We start from the raw sequence: 26073 nt of genomic DNA, 5'->3' as shown, positions 1-26073 counted from the left end.
GTTGACTATCGCGTCTTCAACGCTTAGAATGTAAAGAAATTAGTGGAATCTCGAATCATCGGATGAATTTACGAAACCTAAGTCATGTGGTCACTTACATATCGGTATAGGAATTCGCATTATTTTGATTACTTTTCTAAAGCATTGACGATTATTCATGGATAGTCAGTCAACTTTGCTAAAGAAGAAGCACTGTGTTTCCGCAGTACACTGAAATTATCCTAAGTCATAAAGTTCGTTTTCAATAAATTAGTTTATAACTTAAATACCTTTTAAATACATTTCTTTCTTAACCTACCTATAATATTCAATGTACATGACATGATTTTTGGCAGTTAAGATTAGGGCGCCATTTTTGCGGACTAGAGTATTTAGGCCAAAATAAAAAATCAAAATACTAGAGATACTTAGATACTTAGAAATGCTAAAAATTCTTCTATGTGTTTAGAAGAATGAAATTCGTGAAAACCGTAAGGTAACCGTAATTCAAGAAACACAATTATTTAAAAACTGGTTAAAAAAACTACTAAACCAAATTTACAAATATTTTAAAATATTTAAGAGCTTTTTCTCTAAAAGATTAAATTAATCGAAAATTGGCCAGACGTAAAAAGTTTGTGAATGTATGTTTTATATTAGTTTGTTTATATTTTCGAAACATACCTTAATACCTCTAAAGAGCTTGTTTACATATTAAGACAGTTAAGAAAATATACAGTTTTAGCTAAGACTTAATTTCTCTTGTCCGCACGTTGGCGTATTTAAGTAATAATATTACACCTAAAACATTAGTCACATATAGTATGGGCAAAAAAATAAAATAAAAATAAGCACATACGAAATACACAACGAAATTTTAGTCCAAGGAACATAGGCGCATGTTACATATAGCTGTGGGTGCGATTGCTTATGCTATTGTGGTATAAGAACTGGCAACGTGGCCTTAAGAGTTTCAGGAAGGCTCTTCTCCTAGCTCCTATCTCATGAACGTTTAAAAATCTGCATTCAAACATATGGAGTAAGAAAAAAATTATCTGCTCAAACATTAAACAATTTTTGTTAATTGTAATTGTATACTTCATACCCTTTTAAAAACTAGGAACAGATCTTTCGCATATTTTATTTACAGAAGTATCTGGCTAAACAGTATACAACGTATAACTGAATGACGAAATAATGTTAAAGGATGCATAAGTATATTTCATAAGGAATGACCCTGTAAAAATATTAAATCAAAAGAAGCTATTTTTCCATACAAACTAATTCAAAACATTCTTATAAACACATGACAACCCTATTGAAGATCAATGACCGACACGCGCATACTACATACGCTACGCGACGTGTATCTAATAAAGTGACAGGAGTTACATGATTTTAATTTTGCACGAATGCTAAGCTGTATCTGATTTCTTTTAGTAAAAACTATGGCAGTGGTTTACTCAAAAACTTTTAGGTTTTCGGTTTCAAAGATAAGTTTCAGAGACAGTACACAATGTACTTTTAAAGCCTGTGAAGTATTATTTCGGTTTTCATTTACACGTTGTATATAGCGAAAAGTCCAACTAACCAATGTCAAAATGCGGAATGCAGAATGCGATATGCAAAATTTCACGCATAACGTAACCTAGATATTCAGAAAAATAGCCTACCTAAAATTCTTCTGACGACGTTGACTAGCCCTTGTACCATTTAATCTGCTATATCGAGACAGCATCTTAGGCTACGTCACACCATACATTTTATAGACCTATGTACACGTTTAGAAACTTGCGAACCTGATAGACCTTTACTTCTTCTAAAACGTAGCTTTCGTTGTCGAAAACATTAAAATCACTACGCTCCATTGCTGCGTGAAATAAAAAAGCAACTAGTATACTGTAGCATTTTAAATTTATGTTGAACAAAAGCCAACGCCGCCGCTTCTAGAACCTTGAAGGGTACCAGATATACTGACACATGTGCAATGTCCATTTTGAATTTTACAATATTATATATTCATTGGTCCATTCGTTTTACAACGAAACATTTGTCCTTTGGTGTGCCCGTAGCCCTTATAAAGCCTTTGCACACGACGATAATTAATTTCGAGCGCAATCCAACGTATACTAGTTTCGAACGCGATACATTGGCAGGCTCTTACCTTTATGCTTGCACACCTAATAATATATGACACATTATAACAAGTTTACAAGAAATAGATATATTTCAAAAATTAAGTATATTTGAAATATAAATATATCTCCTGTTCTTACTACTTTACCTCTTAATAACCTCTCAGATCCTGCAACATGCATTTTTACGTACATTTTGCCTTATATCCTTGGGATTTTAGGATTTTATAGTGGTTGGTAATTTTTTTTTCTATGTAATTGGATTAATAAGCATAAGACGCTTCTCTCTTGTCATACCCATATTCATAATTATCTATTTTAGGATAACAAGAAACTTTATTTTTTAATGTTACCAAACTTGAACATACGACTCTACTAAAACAAATATTACCCAAAGAAATTGTTCAAATCCCCCCTTCCAATCAATGAAATAAAATCAATAACACTCATGATTATTATTAATTTAAGCACGGCCAACTATAGTAGTTATCGCAAAATTGACAACTCGTTCGTAAACCCGCGTCGATTGCGTGCGAAAAAGTCGTCATATGCAAAGGTATTAACTCTGTTAGGTTAGGACCATAACTGCTAGTCTCACGGGGTTAGGCTAGGACCGCATCTAGGCTCACAGAGTTAGGTGTCGGCCAGGCTAGTGTAAAACCCGTGAGGTCAAGTTGCACTAATGTGTTCGCGCGTCGTCACGCGGGGGAGAGACAGCCGACGCGACGCCCACTGTTGCTGATTTTACTTTCATCATCTGTTGACAGCAAACTTTATCTATTAGATTTTTATCCTATAAATTCAATATATTACGACAATCCAAATCATACACATGTTATATCACAATTTATTTAATTTAAATTTCGTACAGTACTACCACTTTTTAGCAACTTCCTTGCTTTCGAATTCGATAATTAAGTTAAGGTCACGTTTTGTTATAGAAGAGAGAAGAAAGATGTAACGTAGAGATATCCTTATCTCTACGTTACATCTTTCTTCTCTTTCTCCTGAAAGAGAGAAGACATACAAATGCATGCATGCGTGATTGTACGCATTATCTATAGCCAGTATTGAACGCATTTGTGATATTATGTGACAATAATATTATTCATAAAGTTAGTTTGATAAACTTTATTTCCACACGATGTACGCGAATTTTTTTCAAATTATTATATACATGGCGATATTTTTATTGTCTTACATCGGATAGCTCTTGAATTTTTATTAAAATATTATATCGATAGTGGTAATACTGTAACGAGAAAATCCAATTCACCAAAAAAGTATTGCATTCAATAAATTATCCACACCATTCCCTGGTTAAATTGGTTAAAATTAAAAACAAACAAGTTTTTAATGTGCAAAAGCGTAAAAAAAAAAGTTTGAGAAGTTTAAATAAATACTAATTCACACGTACAAAAATAGGAAGAGTTTCAGTCACAGCTTCTGAATTATATATACAATGTGTTGACAACTTGACGCTGACAGAAATAATTACTATTCCGTGCCCATACTTGCAGTAGTTTTGCTAGACCGTCCACTTTTGATATAAAACTATAAGATGGTTCGTCTAGCATTACACCTCTCCCAAACAGGTTAAGGTTCCCACCGGAATATTGTATGTTTCAATTAAATTAATTAGTTTTAAATTCTAAATATTGTTTTATGTTATAAATTTCCATAACTCTATAGCAAACATTTCTTAAATATTAAATAAGAAAGACAGTTACGTCGTGATTTTAGTTTCGTTAATTTTTGTATCATTGTAAATTCATTCAAAATGAGTACCATTATCAGTATGTAATATAGCAGGAATACCGCACCTGTATGGGAGGCGGCTAAGTCGTTTATGGTAGTGCATTAGTAGTGTTAGTGCGACTTACGGGTGAGGCGGTTAGGTCACCTGAGCAGTCGTCGTGGAGTGGACACACTAACTCGCCAAGCTCAAGGTCGTCTTTGCTCTTCTTGCGCTTCAGCGAGAACTGACTTTTCTTTGGCACCTGGCACAAATACATTGAACATCGAGTCGGGTTTTAAAAAGTATCCATATATCTGTCTTACATAACATCTGTTAAGGTATTTTAGTACTTTATGCACGACACGACAAGAAAACGTATGTAATTTCCATATTTACTTCGAAAAATCTAGTATCACTTTTGACAGACCTATATTTCAGGCAGTGGAAAAGTCTTTAATTATCTACTAATAACGGGATAAATATTAAACGTTTTAGTGTACACGACAAAAACGTAAATGGTCATTTCTATATAGGTGCACAAATTTAGCAATTTTCATCATTGGAAATATATGTCGATCCCGTGAAAAAAGTCATTCATCATAATGGACTAACTGAAATTTAACTGTTAAAATAACTTTGTAATGAGTTATAAACGTTTTAGTTAGAAAGGTATAATAAAATGAGTACCTTATATTTGGTAGTTGCTGTGAGAGGCTGATAGCCCAATGTTTGTTCAGCGTTTCGCTTTTGTTGTATCACGTCCCGCCCGAGCAAGTCGTTGAATCTGATGAAGAAAAACAGTTATTTCATGTTACTGGTTGCTGTACTTTGCTCTGGAATGCCGCCAAGCGCTTAAGAAAAATCGCGTAGGGACCGATGTGGTGTATAATTTTATTGTTACTTTCATCCCTCGAATAGGCTAACCCGCTAGCATCTTAGACTGCATTCTCACTTACCACCAAGGGTTAACTTACTTAACCAGTCTGGGATTTTAACCACCAGACCCGGCAACATGACGTCGAGTCTTTGGTCACAGAATATACTACTATTGTTGGTTGTATCATTACGGGTGTCTTGGAGGTCGTCAAATGATATTTCCTTTGACGACCAATTCTGCAACGAATAGGTGGCGTCCAGTTTTGTTTCCAATTTCGGAATTTTCTCTGGTCTTCTGATTTGACATTAGTTATTTAGCGTTTCGGTACGATGACACATATAAATCGAATAGCCCGCTACCATCTTAGACCAAATCATCATTTACCACCAAGTGAGAATACAGGCAAGGGATAACCTGTAGCTTAATTTAAAAAAACAGGGGCACCAGTAAATAGTTTAGTGACAATTGTTATTCTGCATACCTTTGTGTGAGATGCCGCCGCAGTAAGGTTTTGTTCGCAGGAATGTTTAGCAGTGCGGCTAAAAGCTCTGCGGTGAACCGCGGCTCCAATAACATGAGGCCTCCGTGTACACCTGTAAATTAATTTAAGAGTTATTATTATTAATAAACATTGAGAAAAAAAAAACATAACTTTTCATAGAACATGCCCTAAAATTTGCTCTAAATTATAGCTAAAATAGGAACCGATGGACGCTATGAGACCGGAAAATCCAACGATGGTACGCCTCCTGGTAGGTGACCAGGCCATCCAACAAGTTGCAGGGTTTCTTTACTCACCGGCCCCTCTAAGGTTAGGTGCGTACTCAGCGAGGTCGATCTCTTTGAGCCACTGCATAACGCGGTGTGAGGACCATCGGGCAAGTTCTGCAGCGGGTGTTTTGGCGGTCTCTTGTTCGCCTTCTACTGACACTTCCACTACTTCGGCTTCTGGAGCGCGTCGAATCATTGTCTCAGGGTTGAATTTATTATCGCGTAAAACTTGTATGCCTGAAATTAAAGCATAATTTATTACATCCTGCAGGAATGCCCGGCATAGCACCGCATAACACCAAATTTATAGTTTTTGGAATTTTCACAAAATTCCAAAAACTCTATATCAAGCTGTCAGACATAAATAGACGCTGAAAAGGCAAGGAACACTGGCCATCTAAAGACAACATCATATATTACAATGATGACGAGTAATATTATAAAATAAATAAAGAACGCTTACCTCTTCGTATAGAGAGCGCGTGTAACGCGTGCGCAACCCTCAAATGCGTGTGAAGGTCAGTGTGCGTTAGCCGGTGCAAACCGCGGCCGTCCAACGCCGCGTCGGCTGCTGCCGCCCGCGCACCGCACACGCCAACGTCCTCTAGCCAACGCAATGTCCACGCCGTGTCCAACCGCCCAGCCGCCGTTAACAACGGGTCGCCGTGACCCCCCTGATGAAATACACGAACTTTATGTGCCTTCGAAATAAACGTGAGATAACGCAGGGATCGTTATTTAGTGTTTTATCACGCTCACGACACATTTGAAAGGTGCTGACAGTTGAATTGTGACAAAACACTGAATTACCATTCCGACGTTATGTCATATATTTTTTATAGCAATAACTGACGGGCAAGGTAGATGGCCCACCTGATTGTAAATGGGAAAGCATCACCTATAAAAAAAGAAACAATTCAAAGGGCATGCAAGAAACACTTCCTGCAACGTGCCGCATTGTGTCCATCAAACCGAGGCTAAACATGTGTCTGTAATAGCAGCAAAACACCCCTCATATCGGAACGCAGCAATGATGCATGGCGCCAGAAATAAACATGGCGGTAATAGTTCCCTGGACGAACTTTGTCACAGAAAGCTCTTCAAATAAAAAAAATATTACTATACTTTCTACTACTAGTAGAGGTTTATTTGTAAGGCCTTAGATAACTAAACATGTGACAATAATGCCCGTTTTCACTAACAACGAACAATGTAATGCCATTGTAAGTATAGTGTCCATTATACATCAGAAGGTTTAGTATATGGTTGACTTAAGCAAACGCAGATAAAAGCTAATTTTAAACACGTCTGCTTTGTTTTGATCTCATAAAAATACTTAGTCTGCAAAAATATTTTTTTAAAAACTTAATAATAAGACAAACAAATCTTATTTATTATATTGAATAATTTATTATATTGAACAATTTAAAGCAACAAAAAAAAAAACGAAAAGTATTCTATTCTACTATGCTTTTAATTGTTGAGCGGGAAATTCGAATGGAGTCTCAATGAAGTATTCAGGTCCCTTCGGAAAGTAAAATGGTCCGTCAATAATTTGTTATAGGTATTAATCTGTACAGAGAAATTCATCAGGATTTACATACCAACAAGTCATTAAGAGCTAGGACTATTTTCTTCTTGTGTAGAGGATGTTTGATAGCAAGCTCTTTTTCTATAGCAGAATGCGAAGCTGAAGCGAGAAGGCCCCGTGCGTCCGGCGAGGCGTTAAGCCACGTGCGTGCGAGACCTACGTAGGATTCCAGGCCTAGGCTTTCGAGCCAACCGCATGTCGTCTCACAGTCCCAGTGTCGGACGTCTGTTGTTTGCCTGGAAATAAAATTTGATGATGATAGAGAACTTTCGACACCTTAAAAGATGTACAACTTAAATTTCCGGAAGTCAGAAGTCTTGCCATATGATTTTATATAATTCATTAGTTTTTTACGTTTTGGTACGCTTTACCTCAAAGGGGTCTCACGAACTTTAAAACTTGCTAAATAAATGAATATGAAAATTGGAAAGTAATGGCATTGAGCAAGTTAGTCATTAGTCGGCAAACTCCTGCAAATACGGGAATTAAATATATAACTGGCTAAATATATAAATAAAGTCGAATTGCTGTTGAAGTCTTCAATTTCTTGCGATTAAAACATGCATGAAGCGAGAAAAACACAAAAGTAAAAAAAAAATCAGAACAAAATATTACAATTCCGATTGTATATTCTTTGGACGTCGTTGGTGTCTTGTCTCTTAGTGCTATAATAAATATACTTAAGTAACAGTATGGGATGCCTGGAGGAGGCCGCTTAAAGCGATAAGGCGCCTTTGTTTTTATTCGCCTTTTTTTTGTTTGCAATATAATATATACTTTATCGATCTATCTCAGAACTCACCAAGGCATGGTTAGCGGTCGCTGTCGAGGCGCGGAAGCCCGCAATGAAGATCGCGACAGTTCATCTCCTTCCAATCGCACACCGCCCCCACTGCCGAGGCGAGAGCGAACTTCCCGTAGCGAAGGCGATGGACTACCGCGAGGTATTGCTTCGTCTTTCTCGGCTAGAAATGAAACATTATTGCTTAAATGTATGAGCATCACCATCTTTCCCGGCTGAGCAAACCTGTTTTCGATGGTTTTCAGTAGATCCTCATATTTACAAAGCATTTGTAATGAGTTATCATTACAAATGAAAAGAAATCGGCGGAACAAAGTTTATTTAATTACTATCCTAAGTCCTTTGCAACATAATTAGAGCTTTAATTCGTCTTCGAATTTCTTTTCGAATGTTCTTTAGATCATTATCATCATAACAACCCATTTACCGGCCTACTACAGGTCACGGGTCTCCTTCCACAGTGAGACGGGGTTAAAGCCGTTGTCCACCACGCCGGCCCAGTGTGGTTTGATGCACTCCACATTTGAGAACATTATGGAGAACTCTCAGTCATGCAGGTCCTTTACATGTTTGCTAACAATTTTTTCAATAAATTATAAATACGTCTTTTTGTTACATCAGTGTTAAATTTTCTCAGATTCGAGGGGATCAAATTTCCTTTCAGTCTAAGCAGTAAAAAAATCTGACTATACAAATTTCAATAACTTCATTTCAGTTTACAGTATTTCTGTATGTTTCGGTGTCAATTTTTTTATAGAATTAGCTGAGAAATAATTGTCTAAAATTGTTTCAATATTTTCAAGAAATTATTTCTTAACACTAATTTATTTTAGTTATTTTTATAAAATAATGATTGAAGAGATAAACATTATGTACAGAATTAAAACAATTATACCAAAAAAGAAAGGCAAGTATAACTTTAAGAAACCTTCAACTAAAATCAATACAAGTAATTAAAGCAGAAGCAGGATTCAGTACGGGTCTTAAACAACAACAGTTTGCAATAATACACAATATTATAAGCAGCTAGCGTAATCAAGGCGAAACAGTTAATTTTCATTAGAATTAATGCTAAGCAGAGGAAACGATCCGAGGGTAACTTAAAAGCGACCTTATTCCGTATGTGATAAAGGTTTTGTTTTCTAATAACGATCACAAGGACTTCATTTTATAGCTAGTGTTGCCAGAATTTCTGTTGTATAATAGACGTCCTGAATTTTAAGAGAAATATGGTTGTTTCTTTGTTGAACATTGATCATAGGAATTGGAAATATGTATATCTATGTTAATATGCAAAATTTTTATATGATGGTCTAATCAATGGTCCATTTTAATGTTTCTATTGCTGTTGATCTTTATAATCATCAGCCCAATTAATACACAACTGTTGGGCACAGCCAGAGTTTAGACCCACCATGCTGCTCCAATGCATGATAGCGTGTTAAGGTAACGAATTACGAGCTTTATTGTAGTAATGTACGAGAATTTTGGATAGACTGAGATTATTTAAAACAGAAAACTCAGTAACTCTCCATTCTTGGCCTGACCCGAGCATCGAAATCAGGACAGTGTAATTTTAAAATGAACATGCCGCCCACTAGGCCAGAAAAGATACTACTCCTATACCAATAACCTATACAAAAATTCCGAGGTAGGCAGTGCTTTTAAGCATGTATGAAGTGCACGCCAATGCATAGAGCTTTCTTATGACTCTGTAACGTTTCGATAATGGAAATGTGCCCTGTGGTGACGGCGGATCAGAATACAGAATACAGAATACAGTCCCCAAGGCGACTTAGGGAATATAACGGGGTACGGGCAGCCGCGTCCTCTGTTTTGCGATCACCATCCCGTCAGCCAAGCGTGGTGATTATGGGCTTAACGCTTCTGTGGGGAAAGGTCTTTAGTCCATCTGTGGACTGTTACTTTTTTGTCCCGAAATCAACAACAGCAAATCTGGCAACACTATCAAAGGCACATGCGTCTGGGTGTTTCTAGTTAGAGCAAAAGCGACCCTATCCGCTGGGGATAGGGTCCACGTCCCCAGAGACCTAAGTTCGGCACAGAATGTCCGCGGCCGCGCGCCACCACCATGTTGTTTTTACCGAACGCCACTCTCGCCTCCGACGACAGCACCGACGATCTTGGCAACGACGAGTACATGTGGGTGTTGCGCTCTATCTGACGGCCGTAATTCGCGGGCGGCGTCTGGAACAAGAGTATTCACGTGAATGAGTAGCTAAAGGGTAAATGGAATCGGCAAAAAGAGAACGCAGCCTGATCAAACATCCCCCTATTTGAAATCAGCTGATCAGACCGGAACACAGCATTGCAGCAATGCTGATTACGGGCAGAATAAGCAAGCTCCGGACGAGCTCTACTACAACTAAAACTAATGCAGAAAGAAATAGGCCTGCTTATACGACATACATTTTTCCACTTACAAGACAGTGTGGTCCATCACGCACTCGTCAGGCCTCAAAGCTCAGCTAATGAATTCCGCCTTTGACGCACATCGTGACGTCTTATTGCGAAACTCCTCCTTTATCACGCAATAAGCAGATGATTGTCATTAGGGTACTTCGCGAGTATTATTCCGTCTCTATAAATGTATGTATGTACTCTTTATTTAATTAAGTAACGAAGCTACTTCCTTAGAGTGTTACAACCAAGCGTTGTATAGAGTTGGTACAGTAAGGCAGTTTTTTTTTGGTTTTGTAAACTTTATTGCACAAAAAATGCAATATACAAAAGGCGAACTATCACACAGCTTTGGTAGCGTTGTCACACACCTACTACACATTGAACAACTATTCCGACGTTATGCTACGTTTATTTGTTTTTAATTCAGAAGACAAGGGCACCCACAGGTTATGTTTTTACCGTTACAATTTTCATACCAAGTGAAATAGATTTAAGTTTCTAATTGACTATACACTTCCAACGAGTAGGTATAGGTATTTTCAATATTATTATTTTTATTAAATCCCGGTTTTCCTATCTGTTACCTATAAAAATATTAATATTTACTTCTTATTACCTACCCAGTAACTTTTAGTAACGAGTATAAAATGTTTGATTCAGAGGATTTATAAAAGCCTTTTCGTTACCAATTTTCGTATCCTTTATAGCTAAAATATATAACGCTCCACTAACCTACTAGAACCCTGTAATACCTCGTAATATTCGTCGTACAATGATTAAAAAACATAAGGGTTTGGATCATTGCTAAAACGCCGTTGGGTTCTTCAAAGTCACAGACATACAATTTCGATAATTTGTAAAAACAGATTAGAATAATGTTTACCTATTTATTCATAATTTGTTTAATACTACCAAAGAGCTCTTAGCAAGATCTACATGATCCTGTTTAAATAATAATTCAATTCTCTTTAGGCTTATAAGGTTCATTTGATTACAACGGTTTTCACTTAGCGCCGTTATCTAAGTACCAAGAAGCGTGTTAGGTACATTATCTCGAGAAAATGGAATACGTAGTTAGTAGTTACAGTCCAAGGACTGGTGGGAAATTTTGAATGGTTACTTAATAATTTACAAATCGAAGTCACTTATAGCAGACAGTAAGATGTTGGGTATTTTTTTGTTTATTTAACAAATTTTTACATAAAATGTCAGATTAACTACCGTTATTCAACAGGTAAAACCTTAAATTTAAGAGGATATTTTAAACTACGTTTTTCGTGGTTTCAAAATTTTTAATATTGATTACATAATATCATGATAAAAAACAAAATATCAGGATAAAAATTCGATATTTGTCGATGTATTCGTTATTCACCATACCAAACGAATTCTTTACTTCTTTTGAGCATGGAAACCTACATACCGCACATAACTCCGAAAGTTATACGACTATATAACGACTAGGCTAAAGTCGCTCAAATTTTACGTTACCTAAATTATTATTTTTTGAAGAAAAAAATCACCCATCTGTTCTTAGACTATGACGTCTACAATACTGTACGGATCATCCGCCACTCTTTGGGACACGTATCGCGCCTAATGAGTCCCGCTTGTCTCTACAGCTATACCCAGTACATATTCCCAAACTTACTTCCCTCTTACTTAACTTTAGGCCTGCAAATAGTTCATGGTGCGAAGTGTTAGATTTTCTAGCTACGTTTACTTATTCTAATATTATCATATTATTTTATTTAGGACGCAATCACGAAGCAATGGTAAATTAGGAATAGGAATCGGGCATAGTAACAAATAATAAGAAGGTAGAAAATCTTACATTTGGCACACTGAATTATTTTATTTATTTAGATTAAAAGACTTAATTGAAAAACCTTGAAAAAATACATGCAAAACACAATAAAAATAAATAAAAAAACTACTTGCGTACTATCAATAGTAAGAAAGTCGTATTTAGTCAGAAATAAAGAAAAGAATAAAAACTATTTTTTTCCCTACGCTTTGAAGAACTTTAAAGATTTTTTAAAAATCTTCTCATATAAAAGAATTTCGTGTCACGGTTTTTGTGGTTTCACTCCTATGAAAGGACTCGACGAGGTTATTCGATAGGCATGAGAATAGGTCGTAACTAAATTTTATACCGTTACTTATAGGAGTATATTTTGTTGGAACCTCGTTTTGGAAAACTCGGTATTTGGAAGTGCGAGTTTTGTGGAACATATTCTAGTGTTCTAAGAAGTGTGGCAGCTTTTGCGACAATACACGTACCCTAGGTGGTGCAGGTCGGGCTACTGGTGCAGGCTCTGGGGGAGGCGATCGCTCCACGAGGCCTCGTTCCACGGCTCGTAACCGCACTTCGCTTAGCTTCGACAATAGTTCCAGCTTTTGCGTCTCCAGCGATGAACGTTGTAACATTTCCTGCAATTATAATTATCATTTAAATATGCGTTAGGTTATTGCCTAACTAACTTATGCTTAAAAATTAATAAAGAAATAAATTAGTTGGGGTAAAAATAATTACTGGTAAAGTTAATAGCTGGAGCCTTCTTTTAAGGGTAGTATTACTACCCCTGTGTCAGAAGACACCGATCTTCCATAACAAAAAATAAACATAAGAACAAAGGGTAGGTATACAAACAGAACATAATTTTTGATGATGTTCAAAATAGTAGACATGTTACACATAAGAAGATAAGTTACTCGTAACTAAAAATTACACATAAGAAGATAAGTTAATAAAAAAGGACATTACAGACATATATTTAAAGTGTATATTAGTTGGCGTGCGTCTTTGTGTGTATTCGTGTGTGTGCGATGGGCTCGTGAGTGTGTGTGTGTGTTTGTATTTATTTGTGTTTATTTGGTGAGTGAGTGCCTGCTTGGGTTATTAACCTCTTTAATTGTACTTAATATTAAATTACACGTTTTAATAAGAATTCCACTTGATGCTTAGTATGGTGGTTTATGGTTTTACAAAATAACTTCAAGGGTTTTAATTCGTTTTAATTCGCTTGAAGGAGTGTGGTAGCAATAGCCGAATTGCAATAATTTTATCATAGACCAAATAGGAAATTATTGTAAAGTCGTAATTTGAAACGAAAGTTTTTTTTCTCAATTGCCTTATAAAGTGTTTTTTTTAATTACTTATAAGTGTAAAGTATATTTTGAAATTTAGAAAAAACAAGTGCGTAAAAAAATAAATAAAATCAAACAAAATAAATCGAGATTTTCTTCGTGTAAATATGTTTTAATTGCTTTCTTAGGAGTTTTAAAATACGCTAAAAAGTAACGAAAATTTTGGGTAGGTTCATTAAAAGACAAATAAGAAAAAAATAGACTTTAAATTGTAAATTATATTAAAACCAGAGTGGCAATTCGAAGCTCTAATCCGTCTCTCCAAAGTCTTACGATGGGAGAGGCATCATCATCATCTGATTCACACAATATTGTGCTAAAGAGATAGATCGACATCGCCAGCTTTTTATTACTCGAAAGCAAGACGCAAAGGAGGGTAATGTGTTTATAAATCTATTCTTAAATGGTGTGGGTTATAGAGCTCTATGAGAAAATTAAGAGAATTTTTTTTTTTTTCAAAGAGCGCAGTTATAAATGTTTGGTTTAGAAACAATAACAAAAGCGGAATACAAATGAATACGGTAATAGAAGGCAGACTTAACAAAGCGCATCTGGAGCAGGCGTCGGTCCGGGCAAGAAACTTTATCAATCAAACATTTTATAGAGTGCATTTATAACAAGCTCTTATAATAAATGGAATATAGGTAGTGTCACGTAAAAGGAGCATAGACACTATTGTCTGTGCTCCTTTTACGCACAACACTAACCTACTTTTAATACTTTTTGCATAATGATTAAATCGGCACCTTCAAACGGCCTGAACGCCTATTGACGTAGTTTTCATCACTAAGGAACTGGTAGAGTTGACTTAATTTTGGAAGTGTTATTGCATTCACGACGTTACAAATAAAGACGATAACGCGGAAAATAAAATAAAAATATACCCAGAATAATATACCTTAGACATGACCTGGATTCATAGATTTTGATTCTTACTAGAAAGCGCTGCTTAAAAAATTTCTAAACTAAAGTTATCAATCGTACGTACATTTTTTTGACGACAATCAAAGCTCTTTGTATGTGACAATTACTGTAGTTAACAACTAAGTACGAAGCGCAATATACAGTAAAATATTTTGCTAAAGTAAAACGAAATAAATTTAGGTAATCTGGGAGATGGTACGCGGGAAAAGTCGCGAGCTTTGCAAAGAAGCCTTGAGTAAAATTCCACGTCTCTTGCGGACTTACGAAATAACGTACGGCACGCGTTGAATACGTAATAAGAACCATTTGTTTTATCACATCGTTCCTTATAACACACCTAGGTGTGTGTGAGATACATTAAAAAAGTATAAACATCTAGAGCATTCGCAGAACAGAAATATTTAGCAAAATCCCATGCTTTTATATCCAGTTTTGAATGTGCACGCCCGACATATCAAAGCGATAGTTCGTTTTAGTTTTTTTCCCCCTCATTTGCATTTTCATACACATAACTTTGTATAAAGATTTGAAAATAGGTCGACCATCTAGAATTACTTTAAAAGCTACTAAAGGTAATTCAGAAAATACTTGATCTACGTACATACATACTAACCATGTAGGAAGGTATATCATTAATGTTTATTTCAAAAAAATTAGTTATTTGCACTACGATAGCTAAACGTCCGCTATATTTTTTTTTTTTTTTTAAGTCACTAACCTAATTGTACGTCTGTCTTAGTATTTTGTGTGAAGTAAGACAACATATCAAACATCATCCGATATATTATTATCTATTAACCCCCTAATTAGATCTATACGAACGTAAACATGGCCTTCCGCGTTTCCGCGACTCTTTTAAAACTTACTAAAATTTACGCGTTCGAAGTTCTTACTCGATTTGAATGAGTGCAGATTTTATATAAGTGTAGCATAGGCCGTTTATTAATCTTCGAGACGTGGCGTGAGTAGTGACTCACCATTACTTTTAGTTGCAAGATCTATTCCAAACACCGGTAGCGATAAACGTAACTACCTATGACCTATCTTATCCTTGATGGAAACCAGAATTTAGAACGTTTTAACCCGTCATAATAAATATCAGAGTTTTACATGTTATATGCTTATAAAATACCTAGTCATATTTAAGAAATTGTTTGGGTTTCTGCATGCGTCTAATTCGTCTATCGTATGTTTGTATGCATGTATGTATTATAAAGTATAATTATACGGTTAGGTATGTATGTGCAATTATTCTTCGTATTAGATACGTTGTGTAGATATTAGATACTACCGACTTGGGTCAACCTGTACGAGGACAACTGGACGAGTCAAATTCAAATTCAATTCTTATAAGCACTTTTGAAACGTCACATCTGACAAGCAACTTGCTCTTTTCCTTTATATTACACGAGGTCCGAATATGGCCGATGCCTAGGAAGTACGTTCGCCAAGACATCGGTCCCGATAATACTCGTACATCTGATAATAAACGTATGTTCGTTACTGAAGCCCGCCTAGCCATATTTTAAGTGTGTTGGTAATCGGTATCCAGCCTCATATAACCTGAATAGGGACGGTTGGCCATTATATATCCCATTATGGACTGCCCAGGAAACTTTAACCATTTAGGAAATACTTTCATTGTTTTAATACCTTCGCCAAATATTATGGAAGGTTTAAAAATATTCCACATATGTTTTCCATTGTATAACGAGCATTATAGAAAGTCGGATTCTTCTTACATTCGCTCGAGGCAAGAAGATATGAACAGATAAGTAGGTACTCGTAAGTTTAACAAAGAACCAAATCATTTGGAAACCAGCATTCTATTAAAGATACGAGATTCTGCATACGTATACAATTTTGTAAGCCCTTTTCGACCGATTTATAAAAAAAAGGAGCTTCTTATACGGCTGTATGTTCTTTTTTTTTATTACTCGATTACTTCGCCATATATAAACCGATGTTGATGATTTTTTTTTTATTTGGCACGTTATACTTCAGAGGTGGCACCATTTTAATTTGGTAAAGGGTTTATTTTATTGGAGGGATATATTGTTTTGGTCGTCGGTTATCGTGTTCCATTTCGGACCACAAGGTTCTGGATTCTTGGGTCAATAATTCATAATTATATATCCACTAGCTTTTGAACACGTTCTACGTCCGTGTTTATTAAAATTTTTCACAATACTTAGCACAGGCAGGAGACAAAAATACTAATGAAAAAGGTGAAGTGTTCGTCAGTTTAATTTTTGAACGCATTAATCTCTTAAACTACCCTTCAAATTTCAAAACATTCGATAGCAAAACCTATTTCGATTCATAAGGGACCCTGATAGTAAATATATCATATTTTAATATAATAAATTTGACCAGCTTTAATTATTTTATCAGTACTGAACAAGTGTAACAACACAGCACCGCACGCCTCAATTTCTGTAGTACCTACGATACTGAAAAAACGTGCTAGTTACGTCGTTCGGATTTACAGTAGTGTTGTGTGCGGCTCTTGTGACAGTCTTCTATCAAATTTGAAGCACAGTGCGCTAGAAATTACGCCTCCGCCATGTTTATTCAATAACCATCGAGTACTCGACGTTTTGAATGATAAGTAGTTTTGCGATTTAAGGTCCCGGTACACGTAATCAGCCGCGGAGAATCGCGCGGTCAGAATCACACTACAAACAACATGGTGTTGATAAAAACTTCAGAGTCTACAACTTATATTAAAAATAAATAAAAATAACTTCCCCTCAAAAACCTGCGCTGGCGTAGTATTTGTGTATCGCCATTCTACTAGAGACGCAGTGGCGTGGGCGGTGGTATCCTTATTTTATGAACTTCCAATTAACTCAGCATTTTTATCTCTGTTTCTGATACGAACCGATAAGTAGTGGAACACTTTACCGACATTTTTTTTCTTTTATAACCAATAGACAACATGCCTAATGCAAAAATGCGATTTTACTCTCGCCTTGAAGGTACTCGTTGCAGTAAGGTTATTCGATGTAGAGAAACAAACACGCAATGTTGACTGTTTAGTCAGTGAGTCTGCTCAGGAACTATACAATCTTGTTCGCTCGTCACCATTCTACGAACCGTAAGACGGCGAGAGGGGTGGCATCCTTCAATCAACACGCCACCAAGCGGTTTTATTCACGTTTTTGATACGTACTGCTAAGGAACGGAACGCCCTCCAGGCAACATGTATTTCCTGCCACTCATAACTTGATTACCTTCGAGACAAGAGTGAATAGGCATTTTCTAGGTGTTCCGAAGACAAAGACATACAGTCAATTTTGTCAAACATAACTCCGCTGTATTGTGACGAGTTAAACGAGGGAGCGTGTTGTAAGTACTGTTATGTTTCCGAGTAAATAAAAATGCTTTCCCCATCGTCACCCTAGAATAACCTGGGGTCATTTGATTTGGAGTGAGCGGGCAATAAAACATCCATGTTAGAACACTGTGAGCTAGAAATTACGGTCCAGTGATATTTATTCAATCCGCATACCACTGGGTGCTAGCCCTTGAATGCTAAGGAGTTTAACGCCTTATGAAATTGTTCACAGCTTTGCGTCTCCTGGCGCGGTGATAAAATTGCAACTATGTACTGTAGTACTTTTAATGTAAAATATACGTGTTATCGAAATATTGTAAGGTCATCATCAACCTATGAACGTCGCACTGCTTGGCACAAGTGTCTTGTAGCAAAGACGGTTGTAGAGCATATACCTACCACGCTGTTCCAAAGTGGATATGGGCTTTAACGTCTATTATCAATTAATGTTAGTGACAATAAATGGAACCGAGGGCTTAACGTGCTTTCTGAGGCATGACGTGGTCAGCGACAATTTTCTTACTCCGCATTTTTGACAATTTACTTTTTATTAGAAAACCCCAATACTTCGTGGCCCTACCCGGAAATCGAATCCAGGACCTCGTGGTCCGAAATCTATAATGCTAACCATTAGACCAAAGCGGCAGTTTTAACAATAACACACACAATAAATAGCATTCTTCAATATTTATCATCCATATTTCATCGCGGGTAAATTAATGTTTTTATGTATGTATAACCAAATAGAACTCCGGAACCGGAACGAAAAATATATCTCATAAGATTTCCCTGAATCCCTTCGTTATTAGTGAGGGATTTGAGTCCCTTATTCTCAAAACATTTACCCTTTCCTCATTCCTTTCATAGCGTTCTTTTCGGTGGAACATACCGAATTTTCTGTATCTACAATTCAAAAGGCAAAGGAAAAAAGGAATACTTTTATATCTTCATTCTTAAATGTAACATTCATGGTACAAGTGGTTTGTTATAATCTCTTGTTGCTCTTTAATCATTTTACCTATCCATACATATAACATTCATCATCACAGTTCATTAAAGTTCCACAGCTGGTAAAACTAAATGGAGTTAAGTAGTTAACTCTCCGTTTTTTAATACGGTTCAGTAGATTTATCGATTATTATCACGTAACAATCTAGAATAACTAAGAGTTTATGTGTTCTGTAAAAAGCGTCAATTTCCTAACTCGTGAAGCTAGAAGATATAATAATTCATGACAGAAAAACTCTATGTTAAGTAATTTCCCATAACAATGTTAGTTCCAATACTCGAATTAGAATCTGGTACCTAACCTTGATCTTGGTCCTGAGTCGACTATGAAAACCACTCAATTAACGAGGCAGTTATTCAGAAACAAATAGAAGTATTTACAATGTAAAATCATATGTCAGTAAAACTCTAACACTGACTTAACAGGTAGACATCGGACCCCTAAAACCATCGGTAGGTTCGAACCAAGCATGTAATTGTAAAGATCCTTTCGTAGCGTACGTGTGAACTCTAAGATAAAATATTTCTAAAATCCATCCCTAAGGAGCTGAAACGGTAGCGTGCCGACAATATAAATCTTATTATATGAAATGAACAGAAATTACGTTTAAATTTCAAGCGAAATTGTATTTTTCTTCTACACAAGAACACATGTCCCGCAGAAATAAATATCACACAATTTTCGCTGGTAAAAAACCCTTGTAAGTATACTCCATTTGGGGTCACTAAAATTATCTCCCTGTGGTGAAAATATGACGTTATTTCCACAGATAATGAATGTCTGTAGCACGAAAGAGATTTCCTAACGACCAGTCTGTTTCTAATGTACCAATTCATATAAAAAACAGCTCAGTACTGATACTAAGTCAGTAAAATCTGTGATATATTTAAGACTAGCGGTTGCCTGCGTTCTTTGTCTGCGTTTATAACGGTTATTTACAAATCCCGTTATCTTTCCTAGTCATAAAAAATAGCCTATGTTAATCTCCGTATGTTAATCTCCGTACTATAATACTCCGTACTCCGTACCTATTCCAGTTTTTGTAGTTCGAAAATTTGCTGGTAATTCTTCAACTTCTAATAGCTACCGTGCATTGTGACTTCTTACCTTTTGCAATCTTTGGTCCGTGTCATCAAGACGTTGCCTTGTGTCGTGCAGAGATCGTTCAAGGTCAGCCATTTTTTCAGTCTGCGCAGCGATTTGTTCTGACAAAACCTGCACTTGGAGCTGCAGACTCTCCTTGTCAGCTTCGAGCCTTCGTACTCTGTCCTCTGCGTCATTCTGCAACATAGCATATTATTTTAGTACATCAGGGGTACATCAGGAGAAATAAGGGGTACAAGATTGTTTGAAAGTTCAAGTTTAAGATCAATTTATTCAAGAGGATTTCAAACGATTGGTGTAGTTACAAATGTGATTTAAAATTGAGAACTTTATGGTGTTATATTCTAAATAAACATTAGTCTATTAAAAATAATAAACACGGTAAAATTTGAATCGGTTTTAAGAAACTTTAAAACCATTCACTACCTTTTTTTATTACTAAACCATATAAACGAAACCATATCGTAAGGTTTAAAATGTATTAAACAAAATCCAATCACAGACTGTTTAGAAAATTTTATTTCATTCTGGTTAAACTTTTAAAATAATAAAAAGATCCACATCTAAATAGTAACAGGAGTTGACGTATTGTTAGATAATTAGAGAAAAGCACGATCATTAGCATCCACTCGTCTAGGCATTCAACATTTACTATATTCTTTTAATTAATTATTTATTAATTCACTGTCAGCACTATCGTACCTTGTATGTACGTGGTGGTACCGGTAGAGATGGGTGTGAGGGCCATGGACGCTCATGCATACAACACGGCGGTGGAGCAGGTGGTCCATGGCACCAGCACATCGGAGGAGGCCACCACCCACCTTCGGGCCAGCGAAAATGCTCATAAGAATTCCATCGACGCTGTAGATCTGGTGGAGTTTCCTCATTTCTTGACGAGTGTCGGGAGCGTGGTGACGCGCGAACGCTTGACGGATGTTGCGGTGGTTTTGTTGACAGAGATGACCTTGTTTTCCTGTCACGGTCACTACGATCACCTGCTGGCCGCCGTCTTCGATCTAAGCTAGCGTTTGACGAAAAATCCTCGACTCGGGAGCCCATAAAAGGGGCCTCACCTGCGTCATCCATCATTTCTCCACTTGGCATCCACTTGAAATCATCATCACAACGTGCAGAATTATCCAATTGTCTACTCGGCGTTAGAGTCTGATAATCGGCAACGCGGCTGCCAGTATCGTATTCATGTTCTTCGGATTCTTCTTCGGAAGTAGAGGTGTCACAGTCGGAGGAATCAGCTCGTGTTGGTATCCCGGCGCGATCCGTCCAATTCGAACATTTCAAAGTTGTATCCTCGGGACTATCCGAATCACCGCCTGTCACGATATTAAAGTGTAAAGAATGGGTTGGAAACGAAACGGAGCCTCGTGAACGATATTATTTCTCAACGTACCCATTGTCGAATAAGTGTAGGAGCGTATGGTGGCTGGCTCGAAGCCCGCCACCGCACGCTCCTCCTCCTCATCAAGGGGTTCTGTTAGAAACTCTTGGTCGGACATGAGGCTCCTATTAAACGACACTGCGCGACAAACAGTACGAGTCACCAATATGCCGCTATTTTAAAGCTTGGCTGCGTTCCAGTATTATACTACGTCAGTGATTCGTTCATAAACAGTGAGTTACGTACTCTCCCGTAGGGGTGGCGCCTCGCTGGAATGAACGGAAGCCGAGTCACGTTCCGATGCTTCCGAGGCGGTTGACGCGGGACGTTCGCTGGCTCCCGAAAAACGTTGCGAGGAAAAGTCTTCAACTTCGGATTCCCTTAGGGGCAGCAAAATATTTCTGTTCTCTTCGGCGGTCGATCTTAAATTGAACGGTCGGGGCTTAGTATCGGCAGACGAACGACTGTGCAGCGCCGCTATGGTTGCCGCTACGAGTGAGCCCCCGCGGCCGAGCTCACGCATGTTTTCCTAAAGAATGAGCAGAGCTTATACTAAAACGGCAATAGCCCGCGCCCGGAAATAGATTTCAATTCGAGCGTTTGATGCATTTCGAACACTTTAAACTTTGATCCTTCTTCTTGCTAGGTAAAAAGCGTTATATTATCTCTTAAGCGCATTCTTGATTAGATGTAAGTACACGGGCGATACGTTAATCACGTTTAAGGTGAATGTTACATTTCGTTACACACAAAACACAAAAGGTAGCACGATAAAATGCGTAAGCGCAGTGAGAGCGTGCGGCGCGATGCACACAAGTAGCGATACTTGCGCACTCACCGGCATCCAGTTGACGCCCTCGTACAACGAACGGCGCCCCCGCCCACCATTATCCTCGTCTTGACAAGACGTTACGGTGTATCTCACGGTATAGCATACACCCCAAGCAGATGCGATACTTTTACTCTCAATGTCTGCAGAGACGAATTCTGGATTGTAAGGCGGTTGCGGTGGATAATAAGGCGGGGCGCTAGCTTCGTCCACGTGTTGACGAGTACGTCGTCTGCTGCGTGGCGTCAAGCAATTCATCATGTTCTTGATCGATCTGTATAATTAAACAGTGATAAATGCTTACTAGTATTATCAATTCTGTGTTTGTTGTTTGTACTCCAATGACGTAACTATATAGCATGGATTGACGTTTTTTTTTCGCAGTGATAGTTTTAAGGCCGGACAAAGACATGCTATTTTGTGTGCGAGTGAAAAACATTCCTACGAAATAGACCTTAGAAGGCTTTTTTATTGTTTTTATTCTACTAAAAGTTAGTCGTTGACTGCAATCTCACCAGGTGCACCTTAGCACGTTAGTGTTATGACAGTTATATTAACACACATTCCTAATCGGTTTCTAAAGGTCATCGTACCGACCCAAACCTTCCACCTGATCAAACCAAAAAAAAGTCGATCGCACCCTAGACCTCAACTTATAACGTCACGACGCTCACCAGTGAGATCATCAAAACGTCTTCATACTAAAATAACCCGGCTTTTTATTAAATTTGGTATCTTAGTCTTAGCACAACGTACAGGATTGTTTCCCTTAAACCCTACTATAACTATAAATGCAAGTGTCAGTTTTTTTTTTATCTTCTTCACGCATTAAATTTCGCATTTATAACATGACTATGGAAATATGGGAAATAAATCATCTCCCGCAAGATAGAAAAATGATTGTAAATGTTGATGTTGGAAAAGAGCTATTACTGATTTTCTCGCCGGCTCTTCTCGGTAGAATCTGTTTCCCGAACCGGGGGTAGATTCACTAAAAACAGACATACTTGGCGTTTTAAAAGTGCTTATAGGTCTACTTGAAATAAGTGACTTTTGAAGGGAAGTACCAGCGGTAACAAGGACATGGGTATTTACAAGATAAATAAATCGCTCGTCAATGAAGATTAATCGCCCGTAAGTCGAATTTTAAATAAATTTAGTTTTGTTTTTAGTATCAGCAAGTGGGTTAACGAGCTGTAAGTTTGTTTATTTGCTATACCTTCTTGTTTGGCCGGAAAATTGGGAAATGCGGAATAGTATGATGGGCGGTATAACAAATCCTTGTTTATTGTGGGGTGCACGTAATGGAGAACAGTCTCAAGCAGGGAATGAAAAAACATCCCCTTTGTTTCGGAAATAGAACGACAGCTGTCCCGTCAGAAAATGCTATAAATGCAGGAATTTATTTTTAACTTAACGGGAGTGTGCGCACGTGTTTCAATAAGTTCTGAGAAAGTAACTTGGTTAAATTTGTTATTTTCTTGGAGTTGGATAGTTTCATGACGTGATATTTAGCGAGCTATAAATTGAAAACCTTACTTCACTGACATGGCGTTTAAAAATGATGAAAAAAAGTCGTTGGGTTTCTTGGTTAGGAGTACTTCGAATAAAAATACGAATCTTCCCGTAAACCACGCTTGGTGTTCTGATTTTGTTCCAGTACCAAAAGTAGCTTATGTTACTCTCCGTCCTTTTAACTAACCCTACGCCAAAAATCAATTCGATTGGTTGCTTACTTATGGCGTGAAGTAAGGACAATCAAACAAACACACTTTCGATCACTATAGATAATTAGTTTCTAGGTATTTACTGTGTGTAATGTGTTGTGAATATTTCCCTAATTTCTAAACTCCATATATGTAATAGGAATATACACTGCTTTAAATAAAGTTTGAATAAACAGAGGCACAAGGAAAACTTCCTACATTCAAATCAGGTTGTTTACAATTAACTAAGCACCTGTTGTAATATATTTAAAACTATACAAATCAATGTTTTCCAAACGTCATTCGGCATTGCGGAGTCGGAGTTTTCAAGAATGTTGATGAAGAAGTGAACGTATAAATAATTCATTAAGCAGAGGCAATAGTGTGTCGCCGCACGCGGGTTCCCAGTCTTTACTTTCGAAGTCAACGACGGGTGGGCGTGTAATGCTTTCACGTAATTCGATTAAAAGTATATCGTGTACTATACCTTCTGTAGGTATATATCGATATATATTTATTGTATCTGTAAAACATGTATGGAACATCATGATCTCTAATCCAGCCTATTAATTTTTATATATATTTTTTAATGTTTATATTTGACGGACCAATCAGATGACCAGAGTGAAAAACCATCGCCTATAAATAGCAACAGAGCAAATAATAAAAATAAAAATAAAATAAAAATAAACCTGTGACGTAGGTGTTAAGTCGGTTTTTGCCGGTGTAATGATAGGCAAATGAGCCCATAATTGCACCGGCAACCACGCTCTTCATACCGGAAACCAAATAGCATTGCAACAATGCTGCTTAGCGGCAGAAATATGCATGGCGATAGCTCTGGCACATACTTGCTTCTATAATAGACGACCCTCCACACTGCTCTGATGTTGATAGGCGGGCAATGTCGTTTCATTTTAATATACCATGTCACTTCGCGTAAAATTTTCTCATGCACACTTTCACACCCTATTCTAGACCCTTGAGGTTTTCCGACGGTATGCCACGTTTATTAATAAGTCTCAATATATTTGGAATCCTTTTTTGAGATTGGTCTAAATGTTCATCTGTATTTTAATATTAGGATCATAAGAAGACTGCACTACTTAAATGTACCTAATATTCATCATCATCATCATATCAACCCATTACCGGCCCACCACAGTGCACGGGTCTGGTTTCACTGGTTTCAGTCTATCACGCTGGCCCAGTACTGATTGGCGGAAATGTAATATTTAAAAAAATGCAAACATATTGATAGTCGTATTAATAGCCCAATTAGTTAATTAAAAAAAAAACCGAAATAAAATCTCATGAGAAGAAATACAGTTAAATCTTAATGTGACACATCTGTTATCCACCAAGACGGCATTAAACTTTGAAGAGGCAGGCAAAGTCAAGCACATCTGCTAGGGAAAGGCAAACGTATAATTCGGCTTCGAATCACTAACTTTCATGTGTTGAGAAAGTAAGCTACAGTTAATATATTATGAAATCGTGGCTATCCACATAGAACAAAATTATTTATTTATTATTTTATACCAGAGCTAGAAGAATCATCATCATCATCATCAATTCATCACCGGTCCACTACAGGGCACGGGTACCCTCTCAGAATGAGAAGTGTTTAGGCCGTAGTCTACCACAATGGCCAAGTGTGGATTGGTAGACTTCACTTGCCGTTGAGAACATTATGGAGAACTCTCAGGCATACAGGTGTATACAGGTGTTGTCCTTCACCGTTTTAGCAAGTGACATTTCAATTGCGAAAATAAAAAAAACGCACATAACTCCGAAAAGTCAGTGGTCCGCGCCGGGAATCTTCGACACTTCATTCTTACTTAAGAGGCACTGAACATGGTGATGACACAACATGATTAAATATTCAGAAATATTAAAAGCCTCGAACGTAAAACCCACACGCAACGAGTATAATTAAAAAATCTTAATTATCCGTATTATATTGAGATGTCACAGCTACATAACATAAACGGCAAGCAAATTGCCACTTATTATTCGTAATTTACTTTCGCACGCACGAACGTATTGTTCGTATGCTCAAATGGTTATCGCGCTTTGAAGCCGGCGACCTGCTCATGTCGAAAGGCAGGCGTCGGCAACTACAAAGATTCGGCTGGTTCTAATCACCCGCCGTGACATTGATGCGTCAAGTCAAATTTAAACAGCGAATACTAAGTACTACTACTTTGATTTTCAGTTGTATTCATGATTGTAATAAATGTTGAACAGTTAAAATAAAAAAGTTTTAAATAATGTACTTATTTATTTAACTTC

The 26073-nt window shown here is 37.1% G+C and overlaps 1 protein-coding gene across 5 annotated transcripts; it reads right to left on the bottom strand.

The window, feature by feature from the left end:
- Positions 1-1494: 1494 nt before the first annotated feature.
- On the bottom strand, positions 1495-22043 carry LOC120623597 (liprin-beta-1). Of its 5 annotated transcripts, none has more exons than XM_039889655.1 (13): positions 21490-22043; positions 20547-21178; positions 19848-20021; positions 12601-12750; positions 9945-10101; positions 7894-8056; positions 7105-7327; positions 5964-6174; positions 5528-5737; positions 5211-5322; positions 4540-4636; positions 3998-4114; positions 1495-2871 (listed from the first exon to the last, which is right to left on the bottom strand). In XM_039889655.1, exons 1-13 carry the CDS (start codon positions 21764-21766, stop codon positions 2794-2796), a joined length of 2601 nt encoding a protein of 866 aa, XP_039745589.1. In that variant the 5' UTR covers positions 21767-22043; the 3' UTR covers positions 1495-2793. The 5 variants fall into 5 exon arrangements, with proteins under 5 accessions (XP_039745589.1, XP_039745590.1, XP_039745591.1 ...); XM_039889656.1 differs by having other exon boundaries at positions 4018-4114; XM_039889657.1 differs by having other exon boundaries at positions 9999-10101.
- Positions 22044-26073: the final 4030 nt, after the last annotated feature.

This window comes from Pararge aegeria, chromosome 5 (genome assembly GCF_905163445.1).
Source record: "Pararge aegeria chromosome 5, ilParAegt1.1, whole genome shotgun sequence".
NCBI classification, from domain to species: Eukaryota; Metazoa; Arthropoda; class Insecta; order Lepidoptera; family Nymphalidae; genus Pararge; species Pararge aegeria.
This window is presented reverse-complemented; position numbering and strand designations above follow the sequence as displayed.

Coding starts and splice junctions, on each gene's coding strand:
- LOC120623597 (XM_039889655.1), bottom strand. CDS start 21,766: ATGCGTGAGCTCGGCCGCGGGGGCTCACTCGTAGCGGCAACCATAGCG. Junction 21,179..21,489: donor GGCGCCACCCCTACGGGAGA/GTACGTAACTCA, acceptor ATATCGTGACAG/GCGGTGATTCGGATAGTCCC. Junction 4,637..5,210: donor CGGCGGCATCTCACACAAAG/GTATGCAGAATA, acceptor TTTCTTCATCAG/ATTCAACGACTTGCTCGGGC.